Raw genomic sequence first — 17500 nt, 5'->3', positions numbered from 1 at the left:
AGCTTCCCACTGGAGTTTCTTTCCTGGGCTCTTAAGCCTCTCCATGCATTTGCATATTTGCTCTGCTTGTGCTCCACACTAACGTTTGCAGTGCTGGACTTCTCCAATTAGGAGGTTTGAAACCTCTCAGTCCTCTCAGCAATAAAAGCAAACAGCTTTCTTGTGACCCATGGGGTGAGTCCCAAACCAAGAAAACTGATGTCAGACTGTGTAGGGACAGGACTGCAGAGGCTGGAGGGAGGACACGGATGGGGAAAAGTGTTAGAACTTATTTATGAGTGTGTGTCCTCACTGTGAATCAGAGACACTGCAAAGGAGCCTGGAGATGCTGGAATGAAAATCAGGGAGCCTGAAGTGTGTAACTAAGCAGGCTGTCCTCTCCTCAAATGAGCCTTCTTAGAGCTGCTGGCAAGCCCTGCCTGAGATCAGCTGTGCTGCCTGAGGGAAGAGGTATTAGTGACTTGGCTGCTGAGAGGGGTTGCAGAGTCCAGCCACTAAGCTTGGAAAATATTTGGTGGTTGGTGAAGTATTTTGGAGGCTGGATGTGTGTCTGTGAGAGCCTGGTCTCCTCTGCTGATGTCCTGCTTTGCAGCCAAGCCCCAGCACTGCTGCTCTGCCTCTTAGCACATGTGGTAGAGGCAGCAATAAAACCAATTACTGAGCCATCTCTGAGCCTTTCCCTGGGTTTGTGTGGATGGAAAATGTTTTTCTGCTGGTGCAAACAGAGGCTTAACCTGCGTATGGTCCAGACTGGAAGTGAGCTTCAGCTTTGCTGCCCTGCCTTCAGCAGCTGAAGCTCTGTATGAGAACAGGTCCAGCTCAGTGCTGGGCACTGAGAGTTTCAAAGTGGCAGAGGAGAGATTTGGATTAGGTGTTAGGGAGAAATTCTTTACACAGAGGGTAGTGAGGCATTGGAACTGCTCACCCAGAGAAGCTGTGGCTGCCCTTGGATCCCTGGAATGTCCAAGGCCAGTCTGGATGGGGTTTGGAGCACCCTGGGGCAGGGGAAGGTGTCCCTGCCCATGGCAGGGGTTGGCACTGGATGATCTTTAAGATCTTTTTCAACCCAAACCATTCCAAAAGGAATAAAATTGGTATTTATTGAAAGGATAAACTCTGGGCAGTGCAAGAGCCTGGCCAGGGCTACACCCAAATCAAATCCAAGATGGATCCTGGTCACGAGTTTTACACTTTTATAAGTTTTGGTTCATTACATATTAGGGTTAATTATCCAACCACAGCTCCAGGCTATGGAGTCTCAGCCCCCTCTTGCCCCTTTTCCTCACTGTTGTTTCTGCTTTTTGGGTACCAGTTGTCCTTGATTCTCTAACTAGGAAGGAATTGATTTGTTGAAGTTTCAGAGTTACTCACTAAGCAGTAGAGACTGAAAAATATAAAAGCTAAAACTCAAGGCATCACTGGCTTTAAGTAACAAATATTTTTCTAATTTTTCTAACATTTTTAACAGGGCAATAACTGACTCAAAGGGGGTCCACATGACAGGATGATTCTGCTCCTTCCTTGGTGTAATCCTTGCTCAAGGCTATTTCAGGGCTAGAGAAATCTCCTGCAGACCATTCCCAGCACAACCCTCCTAACTGCAGTGTGCACACAAATAATTCCAGAGATGTGGGGAAACAGTGCTCTGGTCCCCAGCAGCAGATTCTGTGGCTCCTCTGCTCAGAAAAGATCTGGGCTGGACAAACTTTGTCTCATGGTCAGTATTCAGCAGGAGGCACTGGGTCCCCAGATGTACTGCAAGGTTGAATGTCCTGGAGGTTTGTCCCAATCTGGTTTGCAAAGGTGAAGGAAAAGGCAAAACCAAAAAATCTCAGTGTGATGAGCCTGTGATTCTCCCATGCCAAGTGCCTGCTGTAGATATCAGCAGAGTGGTAGCAGAATTTCTAGAAAGGTGAAAGTTCAGACATGAATGGAGAATCCTCCATTCCAATCCTCTTCCATCCCTGTGTTACAGCTGTCCTCACATTCATCTTCAGCATAAATCAGAAAAAAAAAAAAAAGATAGATTTTTATGTCTGGGCTGTTGATTTGCAAATTGGTGATGTTCACTCTGGTGATGAATGGTCTCAGGTAATACCTCTCTTTGCAAAAGTAGGATAATAGCTTATATTTAAGCAGCACACTTGACCCCAAATGCTTAAAAATTCATATAATCATTGAAAAATGAGGCTGGGAAAAAAGGATTCTTATGAGGTCATCTGATTTGCCCTTCTGCCCTACTTATAACGTGTCTGACAGATGTTTGTCTCACCTGTTCTTAACCTCTGGCTGTGGAGATTCCTCTCTCTCCCTAAAATCTGTGCTGTGAGGAAACTTTCCCTCAGGTTGAATCTAAATCTCCTCTCTGGATGCTGAAGCCATTCCTACCTATGCAGTCAGAGGGCACCTTCAAACCCTTTGGCTCTGTGGCCATGCAGGGTGTTGGCAATGGCAGGGCTGCTCTGGAGGGATAAAAACAGGCTTCTTAAAACAGAAAACCAGCTTCATGTTGGGTGAAGAAGGCTGTGGTTTCAATGTCCTTCCTAAGCTTTGTAATTGAGCAGCCTGATGTAGCTGAAGTTATCCTTGCTCATGGCAGGGGGCTGCACTAAATGAACTTTTAACCTTCCAACCATTCTGTGATTCTGTGACACAGTTGGGAAATTCTGGATTTCTTAAAAAAAAAAAAAAAAAAAAAAAAAAATAGGGGGAGAGGCAAAAAAAGGCAGTTTGAGAGAAAGATGGAGATGTAAATGTGCCATTTCTGTGCAGGAATGGATCATTGGGGGATTTGTTGATTGTCTCCTCCTCAGCCTGATCTGCCTCCAGTCCCTGCCATGAAAAGGCATCACCTCCATCACTGCAGCTCCTACCAGATACACACCAATATCTGCCCAAGATAATCAAAGTGTCAGTCCCCAGCTCCTGCCTGGCTTCTGCCTTTTGCTGGTATTTTCTTTTCCTTTTGGCAGGAAATGGGGTTTGACTGTTTAAATTGCTGTATTCAGTCCCTTCCTGTTTTTCATGGCAGTGCTGTCACTTGGGGGAGAGCAGAAATGTTTTCAAAGCTGACTGGCCAACAAAAGGCCTTGTGTGAAGAGCTGGGCAATATTTTCCCAACACTTTGCTACCAGAAGTGGATGTTTGGGTCCCAAGCCATTGTCTGACAAGTGACTTGGCTGTAAAGGCTTCCTGTGCTTCTGGTGGCTGTTGGGAACACCCCAAAACCCCCAAAACACTGGTGAGATCTCTGAGAGCCCTGCACCATCTCCATACATTTGCTCCTCAAGTGGGCTCCTGTCTTAGTTTGAAGGACAGCTGTCTGCCAATAAAGGCAGGAGCTCCTCTTTGAAATGGAGAATGTAAACCCCCTCCCTCCCAATTATTATTATCATTTTGAAATTAAGGAGCTCTCAGGCAAAGAGATGGGAATTAAAAAAAAAATCACTTTACAAACAAAAAAAAAGCAGGAGTTGTCACCCCAAATTGTCATTTATCCCATTTTCCCTTAAAAGTGAAAGGTTGGGGAAAAGGGAGTGTTAGTTTTTGCTTATTCCTTGGAAAGAGGAGTGTGTGGCAGGAGCTCTGTGCAATCCAGGTGCTTTGGCATTTTGCTCAGCCAGCCCTGCCCATTTCTCCTGGCTGGATTGGTGAGTACATGAGCCTGACTCTTTCCCAGGGGGATGGATCCATCACAGGGATGAGTTATCAGCTTCACTTTCCCTCATACTGCCCTGTTTGCCAGCTGGGCTACCCTAAGTAAATCCCTGTGTGTGCCAGTGCCACTGGTGCTTGCACAACAACACTTTTTTGCTCATCCCAGCTGGACAGACCAAGTTTTGTGTACACATCTTCACTCCAAATTTTACAGGCTGGTGTTTGTGATGTGGACAGCTGAGGTCAATTCTTGGTCAGTTTTTAACACTGCTTTCTCCTTCTTCCTCTGAAAATGCAAATAAGAGCAGGAAACCCCTACAAAAATGATGGAGTTCAGATTTGGGAAGGGCAGAACTGTCAGAAATGCTGTAATGGCTCTCTGGGAATGTTCACTGGAGACTGGGAGCTGGAGCAAACAGGCTGGAGCTGCCAGATCTGTGTTTGTGCACTCGGTCCCCTCCGTTTGTGTTGGATGGTGTGTGTGCCCAGGGACCCACAGCTGTGATAAGAGGTGACAAGTGTCCTCCTGCTGACACTGGAGGCTGGAGAGAGCAGGATCTGAGCTGGGGAGGGAGAGGGACCCTGGGTAGGAATCTGGCTTGGGGTCTCTGCAGCTGAGCTCAGATTTGCAAATCTCCCCCTGCACTTTCTGCCTCCAGCAGGCCTGAGCATCACCTCCCCTGCAAAGCTGGCTCTGCTCCTGGGTGAAAAACACTTCCACAGAGGGAAATTTCATCTTATCTTCCCACAGGAGGCAGCTCAGGGAGCTCTCTCCAGGACACAGCTGGTATTTCTCATGGCTGTGGTCATGGTGGAAGTGGCCAGAGATATCTGGGGCTGTGCTCCTTGGGCTAATAGAAACTGAGTTCATGTCTCCAGTGCTCCCAGTAAGGTCCTGGCCCCTCTGAACTGGGATTGGGAAATTCTCCCCCTGCATTGACTGTGAGGAAGCTCAGGCAGCATGTGAGTTTATCTCCTTTCCCTGGGTGATGGTTCTCTTTCCCAGGTGCCACCTCTGCTTTCAGACAGCAGGGATAAGGACAGGTCCCTGCCTCTGCAAAGTGCTCTGTGCTCCAGGCAGAGAAAAAAAAAAAAAAAAAGTGGCTTTGGATGCTCTGAGGGAGAGCAAAACAAAAACTCTTAATCCCCTACATCAACAGAAGCTTGCACTTAAGGGCTGTAAATCAGTGCCTAATTGCATGGAGAGGATGATTGCATTTGAGGTATTAAGTAGGTTTCTCAGTATTAAACACCTGTCCTTGAAAGGATACTGCCTAACCAGTGGGTGCAGAAATAATTCTGGCAGTAATTAATTACCCCCACCCTGAAACCTCTCCTTCCCAAATCCTCATTGTCCTGGGGTGGGGGGGGGGGAAATCCCCAAACATGCACTGGAAACAACTTCTCAAAAACATTTATTTCCTTCCAAAGCACAAAACAAGAGGAATCCCTCTGCCTTTAAGTGGCTGGATGCCAAAGCCTCTCACAGAGCTGTTCTCTCACGTCTGGGTGACCCTGCTGACACAAAATGTTCATTGAGAGCAGAGTGGGACCCGAGGCTGCAGAGATCTGTTGTGTCTGAGATTTTCCAGGCACAGCACCCATCCCACCTCTGCTCCAGCTGGCTCTGCCTGAGCAGCTCAGCATCCCCCAGGTCCTGCTGGTGCCCTGTGTGCAGGTGGGCAGAGCTCCATTCTCTCCATCCATCCATCCATCCATCCATCCATCCATCCATCCATCCATCCATCCATCCATCCATCCCCCTCTGCGCTCCTTGCCACGCAGACAATTCAATTTATTTCTGGGAACTGCTCTTTGCTGCTTCCCCTGCCAGCAACCCAGGCTGTTTTCTTCTGTGGTTGAGCCCTGTGGTCTCCTGTGGCTCAGCTCTGCATTTTTGGAGGTCTCCACATGATCTCCTCACATTCCCTTCCTCGCCAGGAGATCGGCGACTCTGCAGACCTGACCTCGCGCTGCCTCGCCAGGAGGTCTGGCAGGCCAAGGGGAATGCTTGTGCAAGAGGGTTTTTTTTTCTTAAATTAAAAAAAAAAAAAAAAAAAAAAAAAAAGGCAGAAAGCAACCCCCAGATGTCCTGGAAGAGCCAGAAGCAAAATGACTCCAGCTCCCTTAGTGAGGCTGATGCTATTTAAAGCAGTGGAGCAGGGGAGGTTGCACAATGCCCGTTCTGTTTGAGGAGGGGGTCCAGGGGGTGCTGGACTCAGCTTTGCTCTCTGGATAAATCCTGCACAGACCCTTCCTGCCTTGCCTGATGTCAGTGGAGCTGTTGGGGTGAAACACAGGGCAGGGTCTGTCTCAGAACTTGGAGGCTCAGTGAAGATATTCAGCCTCTGGGAGAGATCTGATGCACATGTCTATTTATTTATATTCCAGGAATATAACAAAAGGCTTGTTTATTTTTCCCTTGCATCCCTGCATGGATGGGCTCCCATTGTACCTGGTGGGATAACACAGATATTGGGAGACAGGATAGTGTGGAGATGGAGATGAAAAAAGCTGTTTTACTCACAGAGATGCCTGAGTCACATCTGACCATATTTCTGCCCCAGACACTCCCAGCCTGGCCCCTGCATGTCTTTGTTCTTGTAGGGTATAGTTTTTGCTCTAAGTTTGTTTGAGAAGCATTTTATTAGGAATGGGACAAACTTTGGGTAACCTGGCATCAACTTTAATCCAAAATTTGGTGTTTGCAGAGCCAGAACAGACCTGGTGCTTTGAACAACCTGATCCAGTGAAATGGCACAGGGTGGGACTGACTGTTCTTTAGGATCCCTTTCAAGCCAAATCATCCTATGATTTTATATTAAAAGAAATACTCAATACTAGGAAAGGCCAGACACCCAGATAGGACTGGAACTAAATGGTAAAGACAGAGTTTCCTCTGTTTCCTCCACGCAGCACTGGGAGCTGTGTAGCTGATGGAACATGTGGGTGACATTAGATCAGTAGGAATAACATTGCATTTCCCCTTTTCAATGTCATTACCCCGTTGTTGTCAGTGATCCAAAATATAATAGGATTTGTCCAGCTGATTTGTCCTGTAAACAAGCAATATTAGCCAGGCGAGTATTTAGACAAGGAGAGAGAATGGGAGAGGCAGAGTGAGGGAATAATAAAAATTCACTCCTCCTAATGAGGGAATCACCATTGGGGTCTGTTGTTGGATGCTGGGAACCAGGAAAAAAGCAGTCTGGAAGCCTTGCCTTTCTCAGAGTGTTCAAAGACAAGAAATGATCACAATGATTAAACACCTGCAGGATTTGTGAGAGATGTGCTGTTTTGCAGAAAGCATGTTTTCAAGGAGGTGTTGCCTTCTTGGACCAATGAGCCTTTTCTATTCTTTTTGCACATAGTACCATATATATAGTGTAGTGTTTCTTTAAGTAAAACTCTTCTTTTGCTTCTCCATTACATGAGAAGTGTTGTTTCATTATCCTTTTGCTGCTCACCTACAGCCTAAAATGCCACAGGGATCACTCTAGGGCTGGGGCTGTTGGTGGGGATCCCACACCAGGAAACCCAGAGCTGTGATTGTGATGGTGTCTGCTCTCAGGGCTGGCTGCAGCCTCTCAATTGCTCAGTCCTGCCTCCAGCTTGGGCAGCAGTTGGAGCTTCAGTGAATGCACATTGCCACAAACACTCTGAATTCCTCAAGCACCGCGATCTGCGCAGATAAGCAGCTGCAAGCGGGAGATTTTCCCTTTCAGGGCTCGAGTGCTTTAGTTTGTTGTTTAAACTGATAACCAGGCTCCTTTAAATTCATCTTCTGCCAGATGATGGGACCAGACACATCTCGATTCTCCCTGATACCAACGCCAGCCCTTGATCTCGCATCTCCGTTATTTGTCGAGCAAGCCAAGCTCTCACCATTTCCCGGTGCTGAAGAGCAGCAGCACATACATCTCACTCATTACAGCACTTAAATCACCTTTGCAGGACTGTGGTGAGGCTTAATTAATGCTTTTAAGAGGCTCAGGGTTCTCAGGGTGAAGGTGTTGCCTGCATGCAAAGCAGCCTTGTTGTTCCATTTCTGCGGCGCTGTTGGCGCGAGTGGCACTTTGCAGCCCAAATGATGATTTTTTTTTTTTTTTCCCCCTGTGTAACAAAATAATAATTATAGCAATTGTGGTGCAGTGAATTGCTGGTGGTGCCATCAAAGGGAGGCAGCCAGACTTTATCTGACCAGGTGCTGGTGTGTATTCAATGGGAATGAGAGGGATGATTAGGGAAATGTGGCATCCTTTAGGATAAAATGGAGCACCTTCCTTCAAAGGTGTCTTTTCACAAAACCCCTTTTCACCTAAGATTTCCCCTTTCTGGGACTCATTCTCCATGTCTCAGCTACAGAGGCACCAGAGAATATCAGTGCTGCTGTGTTTCAGGTGTGTAACAGAGCTTTGCTGCTGGAATAAGTTCTTACAGAAGAGCTCTAGCAGCTTATTTGATCAATACTTCCCTTTTGAAAAATCCCTAAATGCTTATTTACCCAACAGTCCATGGCAATTTCAAAGGCAGAGTCTCCACACTCAATAATCTCTCTTTTTTTTTTTGGGGGGGGGGGGGATGTGAAAAATTTTAAGTGAATTTTTCAAAGCACTGATCTGAGAGCCACAGAGATTATATTCCTCTGTTTATCCTTCAACACCTCATCCACATGATCCTCTCAGCCAGCAAGGGGAACTTTATGGGACCACAGGAAAGCTCAGCCTCCTTTTACACCTTTTATAGTCACACTTGCTGCTCTTCAGGTCACATCCATCCTTCTGGCTTGTAGGAAGGAACCTCAGTGACCACGAAGCTTTGGGGTGTGATTGTCACCCTACCTGCACAGCTTGGGGTGCTGAGATTCAGAACCATGATGCTGGAAATTTTCTGAGGAGATGGAAATGCAATATCCAAAAGGGAGATTTGGCTGTCACAGAAATTTGGGATTTGGAATGGGAGGATCTCCATGAATAGAATGTTTTATTATCTCAGTCTGCATTGCTGCTGGAGGTACAGTCCTTTCTTAGTGCCTACATCAGATTTTTGGGGTCTAACCAAGGTACTGGAAATACTATTTAAATCACAATATGACTTTTCTTCATGGGGACATGAACAATTTCCCTCCTTGGATGGTTAGGTTGGAAAGGACCTTAAAACTCATCCATTTCCACCCCCCTGCCATGGACAGGGATGTCTCTCATTAGACCAGGCTGCTCAGAGCCCACAACATCCCAGTGCTGCTTCCAGAGCTGTCCCAGAAAAAGTGGGAACCTGAGATGGAGAACAAGCAAAAAAATTAAAGCCTTTGCAATTGTGTCACCATGGCTGTGACAGGGTCAGCAGATGCTGAAAGTAGGGCTCTGCATCTCCAGGGTGTGACACAAAAAGCAAGGAAAGCAAACTTAGTGCCAAAATTGTTTAAATTTTACAGTATTGGGCTGTAGGAAGTTTGTAGGGGCCCACTAATGGATTTAGCTTGTGCACATCTTTGGGCACTGTAATCACCCAGAAAGGCAGGACTTGGAGGATGCTGAATTTAAAGCATGAATTTACAGCACAATTCCTTTTATCCACAATTACTGATAATCACCCAGCTCTGCTGAGCAAAAGGCCTGAAGGAACCTGTTGCTCTCTGCAAGAAAGGCAGCCTCCTCTTCAGGAAATTGCCAATTTTACAACGTGGAGGAACGTGGTGTGGACTGTTGGGAAGCCTTGCACTCAGAGCAGAGCAGGAACATCAATGCAGGCATAAAAAGTCTGTACTCCATTAAGATTCTGCAGCACTCTGGAAACTTGACACCAGTCCTTGAACTGATGCTTAAACTACAGACCTAAAAACCAAATGCCTGTACCAGTTCTAATCAATCTGAGGAACTTTCTCTCTTGTTCTTGAATTCCTGAATGGTGTCTGAATGAAAACCTCTCAGCACAGTGGGTGCAATTTCCTTGTAATTGGTAAAGTTACTGTAACTGCACTGTCATTTGTTTATGGTGACATGTAAGTGCACAGTAACCACTGCTGTGGGTGCAGAAGTGAAAAGCAGCGTGCAATTATAATGTATTTCCAATTGCTGGCTCTTTATTCAGATTTTATTATATCACAGAGCACCCTGGGGAGATGGGGCTGGGTATTTTTGGATGTCATTAAACTCCAGACCGAGTGCTGAGGAGGGGTGGGTTGGTGGTTTGTGTTATTTTTGGTCGCTGCCCATCTCTTTGTCCACAAAATTTTGAGCTGCAGATGACAAAGACCTACAGATCTGCAGCCTTTTCCCTGACCCAGTGTCAGGAATGCCTGGGATGGGGAGGGCATCATATTCTGGGAATGATGTGGCAGGAGGGGAAAGCAGAGGGGGGTCCATCCTGCACTGGGATTTCACAGCAGCAGGATGAACCGTGATGGTTCTGCTGAAGTTCTGTGGGGAGAAAGGGCAGGTGAGCCAAAATCCATTGATTTCACAGGAAATCATGGCCAGGAGCAGAGATACTGCAGGAGGTCAGAGGGAGAGTCAACCCAGCTTCAGGAATCCCAAATACTAATGCTGTGGGCAGGGCAAAGCAGTGCCCAGCCAGGAGTTCACCTTGCACTCAAACCATGCTCAAACCACCAAGGGAATGTGCACAGGCAAACAGGAGAAGCATGAGCCTTGGGTACCATCCTGCTGCTGCTGGAAATCCAAGTCCTGTGCTTTGCAGGGAGATGGTTTCCATTATTTCCAGCTCCATTCTCTGGGGATTTATGGCTCATCCCTGCTGAAGGTGATCTAGAGCCTAAATTTCTTAGCTTGCTTCTCTTCAGATACCATGAAATTCCTGCTGAGAGCTTTTTCTATGTCTTCCATCTCTCTAGATTTTTAAATATCCTACTGAGTGCACATGTACCCACCTTCACCCTCACTCAGCCCTTGCAGTCAGGCAGGAAAGGAGATCTTGCAGTCAGGTGATGGAAAAGACCTTGAATATCTCCTTGCAAAGACTCCAGTGCCTCTAACTGTTGATTTCTTACTGCTGTTGGCTCCCTGGCCCTGCTGGCAGCACAGACATCCATTAATGTGTGTTCCCTCCATCCTCTGCATCAGCCAAGCCTGAGATAACAGGAGAGAGCAGCCAAGTACCTGCCACCACATGAAGACAGGGCTGTTAGGTATTAGCTGTAAATCAAAGGCCAGACTTGGCCACTGGGACAGCCTTTATCCCTGGTGAGTCTGTGGAATTGCTTTGGAGCCTGCTGAGATAGCTGGGAAAAAAGGCTGGGGTGCTTTGATTGAGGAGGAAGATGCTGCTGGAGTGAAAGCAAGGAGTGAGGGGTGGCTAATCCTTTATGGAGGCTTTTCCCCAAATGTGGATTAGGCTGTGTTTGATTATCAGAGGCAAATAGTGAAAGCAGATGTTTAAGGGACAATTGGTGTACTATGAGCACTGTTTGCCCTTGTCCCCTGATGTTTGGTGCTTCTGCCACTCGTGTGATGCCAGCCTGCTCACTCCTGCTGGGAAGGAGATGAGGGCAGGGAAGGAGGTGATGTAACCAAATCTTTGACCTTTCTGCTGAATTTGGGGGTTTTGGGGGCTCAGCAAATCCCTCTGGGACTGAGCCAGCACCAGCCTTGTAAACCCATCCTCTCCAGGAAGGCTTGGGTGTGTTAATTATTTATTTGATGAGAAACCTGGAGGAGACAAATGCCAGGCAGAATCCTGGCCATTCTTTTGCACATCCTTCCTGTTTCAGTGGTGACTGTGACACTTGGCTGTGGTGTCACAGCTGCAGATGAAGCCCTGGATGGTGACACAGGCAGAGGTGACAGGAACAGAACACAACCAGGTAGAGAGGCAGCTGGTGGGCTTGGGCAGGGCATTTATACTCTGGGAGCTGCCAGTCCATCCCACATGAACATATTTTGGATATGCTGAGCACCTTATAAACCTGTGCCCCTTAGTTTCCCCGGGGCAGGGTGGTGGTGAGAAACATTTTCTCATTTACAAGTGAGAATTTGATGTGGTATGAAGGAAGGGATTCCAGTCCAGCATTCCAACTGCAGGCCCCATTTCCTTCCAAGTTACCTGCTGGCTGTGACTTTCTGGGCTGGGTTTTAACTGCTCAGGATGTGAGAACTGCTGGTATAATTCCCACCTCTTCAGACCTCCCCTTTGCCTCTCCCTGCTGTCCCAGCCATGCTGGCAGCAGCCTTGGAAGTGAATTCATGCCCTCACCTCCTCCTTCATTCTGGAAAGTCGTTAACATGAAATTGCCAGGCAGAGAAGCTCCTGAGAGTTTAACGTGGCTACTTTATATTGCTGCTAGGAGTGCCTGGAATTGAAAATAAACCTGTGCTTGCAACTCCTGACCCTTTCATCATAAATCCCAACTTCCTTACGTGTCTCTCTCTGCTGCAGAAGACGACTGTATTTCTGTCTCTACAAAGGCCTGTGTGCAGCTGAGAGCCACAGCTGTGCAGGAGCAGGGGGGGTGTTTATTTGTAGGGTTTTGCTTGCTGGCGTGTTTTTTTGGCAGACGATCCCCAGAGGAAATAACCCAAATATGTGAAATGAAAATAGTTTTCGTGTGGCTTTGCTGGCCTTGCTCCTGTTCCTGAGGGAGGGTCATCCACATGGCAAACCTCAGCACTGGGATTGCTCCTCTGGCACCCAACCAGCAGCACGTGAGTGGACACAGGGTTCTAGAATAATTTGGGTTGCAAATGACCTAAAAACCATCAAATTCCACCCCCTTCCACCATCCCAGGCTGCTCCAAGCCCCATCCAACCTGGTCTTGAACACTTGAAGGGATCCAGGGCCTCCCCACCCTCATCATAAACAACTCCTTGAAATCTGGTGTCACTCTATCTACCTTATTTAAAAAATCTGCCCCCCTATTTCTGTGTAACACATTCCTATAAGGGTAAATTAATTTAAATAATGCCAGTGGGGAAAAAGATAGGCTTAAATTTAATTTTGTGGTGTGTGGGATTATTAGCCCCATTAAGAGTAGGTCTGAGTTCAGCTGGAGCCCAATCAGGTGAAGGAGGAGCAGCCCAGTGACAATTAAGATTAATGAAATCTCAGCGGGTTGGAGATGGGCTGCAAATCAGCCACAGGTGTTGGTGCTTGATGCTGGGATTTTTGGGGCTCCTTCGTGGGATGGGAGGGTCTGGATCATGTAGGAAGGCAGCCAGATGATGGTGTGGATCCTTTCTGGTCTCAAGGGCTTCAGCTGGAGTGGTTGGTTTTGGCTCTGCTCCTCCAAAGAGCCTCTGACTGTGATTCATCTCATTTCATTGCTCATCAGAATAATTTCCTCTAGTTTGTACCCTGCATCTTTGGTAAGATGTTTGCTGGCACTATGAAACTTCTAATTGTCTTGTTTTCCTTGCAAACTTTCCTCCCTTTCCCCTCTTTCTGCTGTTTGGGAGTTTCCTGCTTTCAGACTGAAGTGATTCTTTCCAGCTTGTCAGGTCATTAGTGAGCATTGTGCAGTTTGATTATACCCTGGAAACACAAACTGTGCTCACCTCAGAGCTCAAGAGCTTCTGGTCCAGCTGGGCTTGACTTGAAGACCTGGATTCCTGAATCTTAAATCCATAGGACAATCAGGTCAGCAGGACATCAAGGGACTGTGCAGTTGGGCTGAGAGGATCTTATTTAGGTTGAGTGGATCACCTGGAGCAGTTTTGTGGCCCCCTGGCTCTGTTGGAAGGTGGATTTCCAGCTTGGTTGTGTGTTTCTTTTTTTTTTTTTTTTTTTTCTGCCACTTCTCCTTCCCCATGTTGATTATGGATTTCCATGTACCCGAGCTGGCTTGCAGATTTTTCCTGGACCTTTTTGCTGATATTTTGGGCTAGCAGCATCCTGCCTACTGCTGGTGGAGGCTGCTGATCTGCTCCCTAATTGCTCTTTGAGCTGGTGTTTTAGCTCTGCTAAAAAGGGCAGTCCACAAACACTAATGACTCCTGCAGGCCAGAGCTCAGGCTAGTTGATCCCTCCTAATGGCCCTTTGAATTCCTCCTAGGTTTTATGTATTTATAAACACATTTAGGACACATTATTCTTCTATTCAGCAAAGCCATCTGTAATTATTGCCTGTAATTGCTGGGTGAGGATAAAATGAATCAACTATCAGGCTTTTACTGCTCCTGAACTCAAGCAGGGAGCATCACTTTTTTTAGCTGCTTTTCCAGGAAGATGTGAGTTGAGTCAAAGAAAATTGTCATGGTCCTTTAGTACTGATATATCAAAACTAGGCAACCTTCCTGTACAGTTAATTATTGCTTTTCCAGGCCTTACTCCAGCAAAATATTTTAAGTGGCTGCTTAACTTGAAATCTCTAAGTGGCTCCAGAGAAGTTAATAAAGTCCAACTGCTCTGGCAGCTGTGTGCTGGGATATTTGGAGTTTTATTTGATTTTTATCTGTGGAGATCTGGATTAGCTTCACCTGCCCTGATGTTGCCTGAAGGTAGAAGATCTGCCTGTGCCATGTTCCTGCTGTGTTTTTGGAGCTCCCTGAAGCCCAGAGAAAAGCCCTTAGGGATAATTGGACATTACATTAATTTAAGTGAAAGGATCCCAGTGGAGCATCTATCTGGTGAAAATGTTGAGTTCAAATGCAGTGGGTCTGGGAGCTCAGGCAGCAGTATTGATAAATAGGGGTTTTTCTTTGGTTGTTGGGAGTTCGTGGTAATCTCCAAAAAAATCTGGGAAGCCCCTGTGGAAGCTGTGGAAACTTCCCTCTTCTCCAAAGAACTTCAGGGAATTGCAGCATCCCAGCAAGATGGGAAATCACAGAATGGTTTGGGTTGGAAGGCACCTAAAAGAAAGGGAAGATGAGTGCTAATGTCCTTACAAACAGCTCGATGGGTGTTAATGGCTTTGAAATGGGCTTAAATATCTCTACCAAGAAAACTGGGAATTTTTACTACAACTCTAGACCTTTAGGGTTGGACAGATGGGTCTAGGTAAATCCCCAGAACCCAGATAGCCTGGTGGGTTTTGGGGGAAATGATAGCTCAAGGTGGGATATGTAGTTTGGGAAGGCTTCACCTTCCTGGTACCTCAGCAATGGGAAAGGAAGAGAGTAAGTTTGGGATGAAAGGAGTCTGCATCCTCTGAAACCTCGAGAGAGAAACCCCATGGGGGAATGCCCCAGTGGATTCTCTCTCCCTCTATTCAAATAAAGTCGCAGAACTCCTCTGTCACCTGTATGGACACTGGCTTTTCAGAGTGTGTTTTTCCCCACACCATCCAGTCCCACCCCCTGCCATGGGCAGGGACACCTTCACAATCCTATGGTGCTCCAAACCCCATCCAGCCTGGCCTTGGACACTCCCCAGGGATCCAGGAGCAGCCACAGCATCTCTGGACCATGTGTGCCAGGGCATCCCCACCTCCACAGCCAAAAATTTCTCCCCATCTAACGCTGCTCTCTGGCACTTTGAAGCAATTACCTCTTATTGAGTCTTTTCATCCCTTATCCTGAGTTCTGCTCCAACTCTCTTGGACCCTCCCTGAGGTACTGGAAAGGGTTTTAAGTTCGTGATGTTTAATTCTTACCATGGTCCCTTCTGCAGATTTGGCCTGGGCTGACCCTCTCTTGTTTGGGCAATGCCTGGACACTCCTTGAGGGTGATAATTTCCAAGAAGTAACATAACCAACCTTGCTGAGTTTAGAATTAGGAGAGGAGTGGTTATTTAGGCTCCATAGGTCTGATCCTCAGTGTTGGATCCTGGGATCAGAGGACAGATCAGGGTCTATTTTATTTGCCAGTGTGGATTTAGCTCAGTGGTTCTTACTCTGGATCTATGGGATTTAATTTTTTTTTTTTTTTTTTTGACAGAGCTTAAGTATGTTTAAGACATTTTCAGCAAACTTTCACTTGATTTTGGTGAGTCTTGACTGGTAAAACAGTAGGAAAAAGGCTTAATGTAATGTATCCTGCTGGGCTGTCATTCAAGAGAACCAACTTTCCAGTTCTCCTTCTGGCTGTAACTCATTGTGCAACTTTGGAGAGTTTTTTGGGTTTTTTTTTTTTTTTTTTTTTTTTTTTCCACCTCCTTTCTCCAGTCCTCCCTCATTTTTGCCAGCCTGCATAAATTACAGGCATGCTATGCAACAGAGAGATACCTCCCAAATGGCTATAAAACTGTTGACTTCAGCTGTTTTCCCTTTTCTTCTTTTCCTTCTTTGCAGCTGTTAACAATTGATGACAATTTCTGTGGCCTGGATATGAATGCCCCCTTGGGAGTATCATCCATGGTGCGAGGGCTCCCCATTTTCACTGAGGATGGGGACAGGATGACCTCAGTGATTGCCTACGTCTACAAGAACCACTCCCTGGCTTTTGTGGGCACCAAGAGTGGCAAGCTCAAGAAGGTAAGACCCACGTGGACCTCTAATTCAGATTTTCATGTTTTTATGGTGATTTAAGTGTTGCATCGAGCATGAGCGCAGTCCTTGTCCTAAGGTGCTCCTATTTTGAGGATAAAAAAATGGTTTGGTTGGCAAAAAAAACTGTGTTTCACCCTCAAGGGATGGAGATGATCTGAGAAAGGATAAAATCCTTCTTCCAAATGGTTATTCATCAGGAAATTAATGCCTCAGAAGTCAAACCACAGCCCCAGTTGCAGATGGACACGATGTAATTTGCATCCAACAGGATTTTCTGTGCTCAGACCATCTCTAATTGAGTTGTTGATCACGGGGGCTGCCTGTGAATGCTGGAGAAAAACTGAATGGGGCTGAAGTTTGGGTTTATGCACTGGAGATGTTTTTTCAGAGCAGTGTGACCTGGCTGTGATTTCACCACGAGCCCAGCACGGGATTAGCTGATGTCAGGCTGGGGTTTGTGCTGCAGGAAAAGGGTTTGCATCAAAGCCAAGCTGTGTCCTGAGCCACAATGAGCTTTGTGTTTATGGCTGATGCCACACAAAGAGAATCAAGAGTGTCAGTGCTCCTCTCTGGGTGTTCTCCCTGGAAATGTGCTGGGGTTTGCCTTGTGGAGCACTCACAGAGGGTGGAGAGGGGGGATTCTCTACCTGTGGCTTTCCCAAGGAAAGGAGAGTTGGTGGAAGTGAGCTAATGATGGATGTGCCTCTGTTTCAGCCTCTCTGTGCCAGTGTGACAATGCTGGTCTGAATGTGCTAAAATATTGCCTGTGCAAGGAGATGGTGGCTTTGCCATGGGAATGGAAATAGGGAGAAGTTGGGAAGAGCCTTGTGATGTTTTAGGATGTTGATTCCTCTTTAGATCCCTTTTGCAAGTCAAGACTTCCAAGTTGGGGCAAATAAAGTGCTGTGAAAAGGTGACCCACTGTGGCTTGTGGGGAGTGAAGGGAGTTGTTTGTTCATGGATGCTTAGGGATAGTCTGGAATCCCTGGTTTTATTCCTCTACCTATTTCTTCACTTGAGAAGCAGATCTGGGTTGTAAATTCAGATGGCATTTCCCCCCTGCTGAGGGAGGGATGGGATCCTGCCCACTGGAAAATGTCTCTGGCTTTCTTTGAAACAGAGGAAAGGCTGCTTGTGCTTTTGAAAATATAATATGGTAGTTTTTTTCTTTATTCAGGCATGTGGAAAAGGAGCCAAATTGTTTTTTTAACAGTCATAATAAAAATAATCTCCTCCCCTGGTTAATTAGGTTTTGCTTTCCTGTCATGTGTGATATCATCATAATCTGTTCAGTTCTCCAGTCAGTGTCTTGGAGGGAGGGAAATGGAGTAGCTGAGGTCTGAATGGTAAATATTGAAAAAACCTAAACACTTAATGAATGCTCTCCCTGCACTCACAAGCTTTTGATTGGGGTTTTCTTTGGCTCCAGGAGAAGAAAACTCAGCCACAGCTCTGTCTTTGC

At 46.5% G+C, this 17500-nt stretch overlaps 1 protein-coding gene and 1 long non-coding RNA gene across 6 annotated transcripts in view; one reads left to right on the top strand and one right to left on the bottom strand.

Moving 5' to 3' along the window:
• The window catches only part of PLXNA4 (plexin A4), a 424069-nt gene that overhangs the window by 27390 nt on the left and 379179 nt on the right, over positions 1 to 17500 (top strand). For all 5 annotated transcript variants that reach the window (XM_079303970.1, XM_079303969.1, XM_079303971.1 and 2 more), the window contains one exon: positions 15841 to 16023. In XM_079303970.1, the coding sequence (XP_079160096.1) occupies positions 15841 to 16023 (183 nt within the window). The remainder of the gene's footprint in view (positions 1 to 15840; positions 16024 to 17500) is intronic.
• Positions 9772 to 10677, bottom strand: LOC306801211. Its single transcript, XR_013774022.1, has 3 exons — positions 10547 to 10677; positions 10242 to 10343; positions 9772 to 10147 (listed from the first exon to the last, which is right to left on the bottom strand). It is a non-coding gene; the product is annotated as an uncharacterized lncRNA (long non-coding RNA).

Source organism: Erithacus rubecula (genome assembly GCF_903797595.1).
Source record: "Erithacus rubecula genome assembly, chromosome: 4".
NCBI lineage: Eukaryota > Metazoa > Chordata > Aves > Passeriformes > Muscicapidae > Erithacus > Erithacus rubecula.
This window is presented reverse-complemented; position numbering and strand designations above follow the sequence as displayed.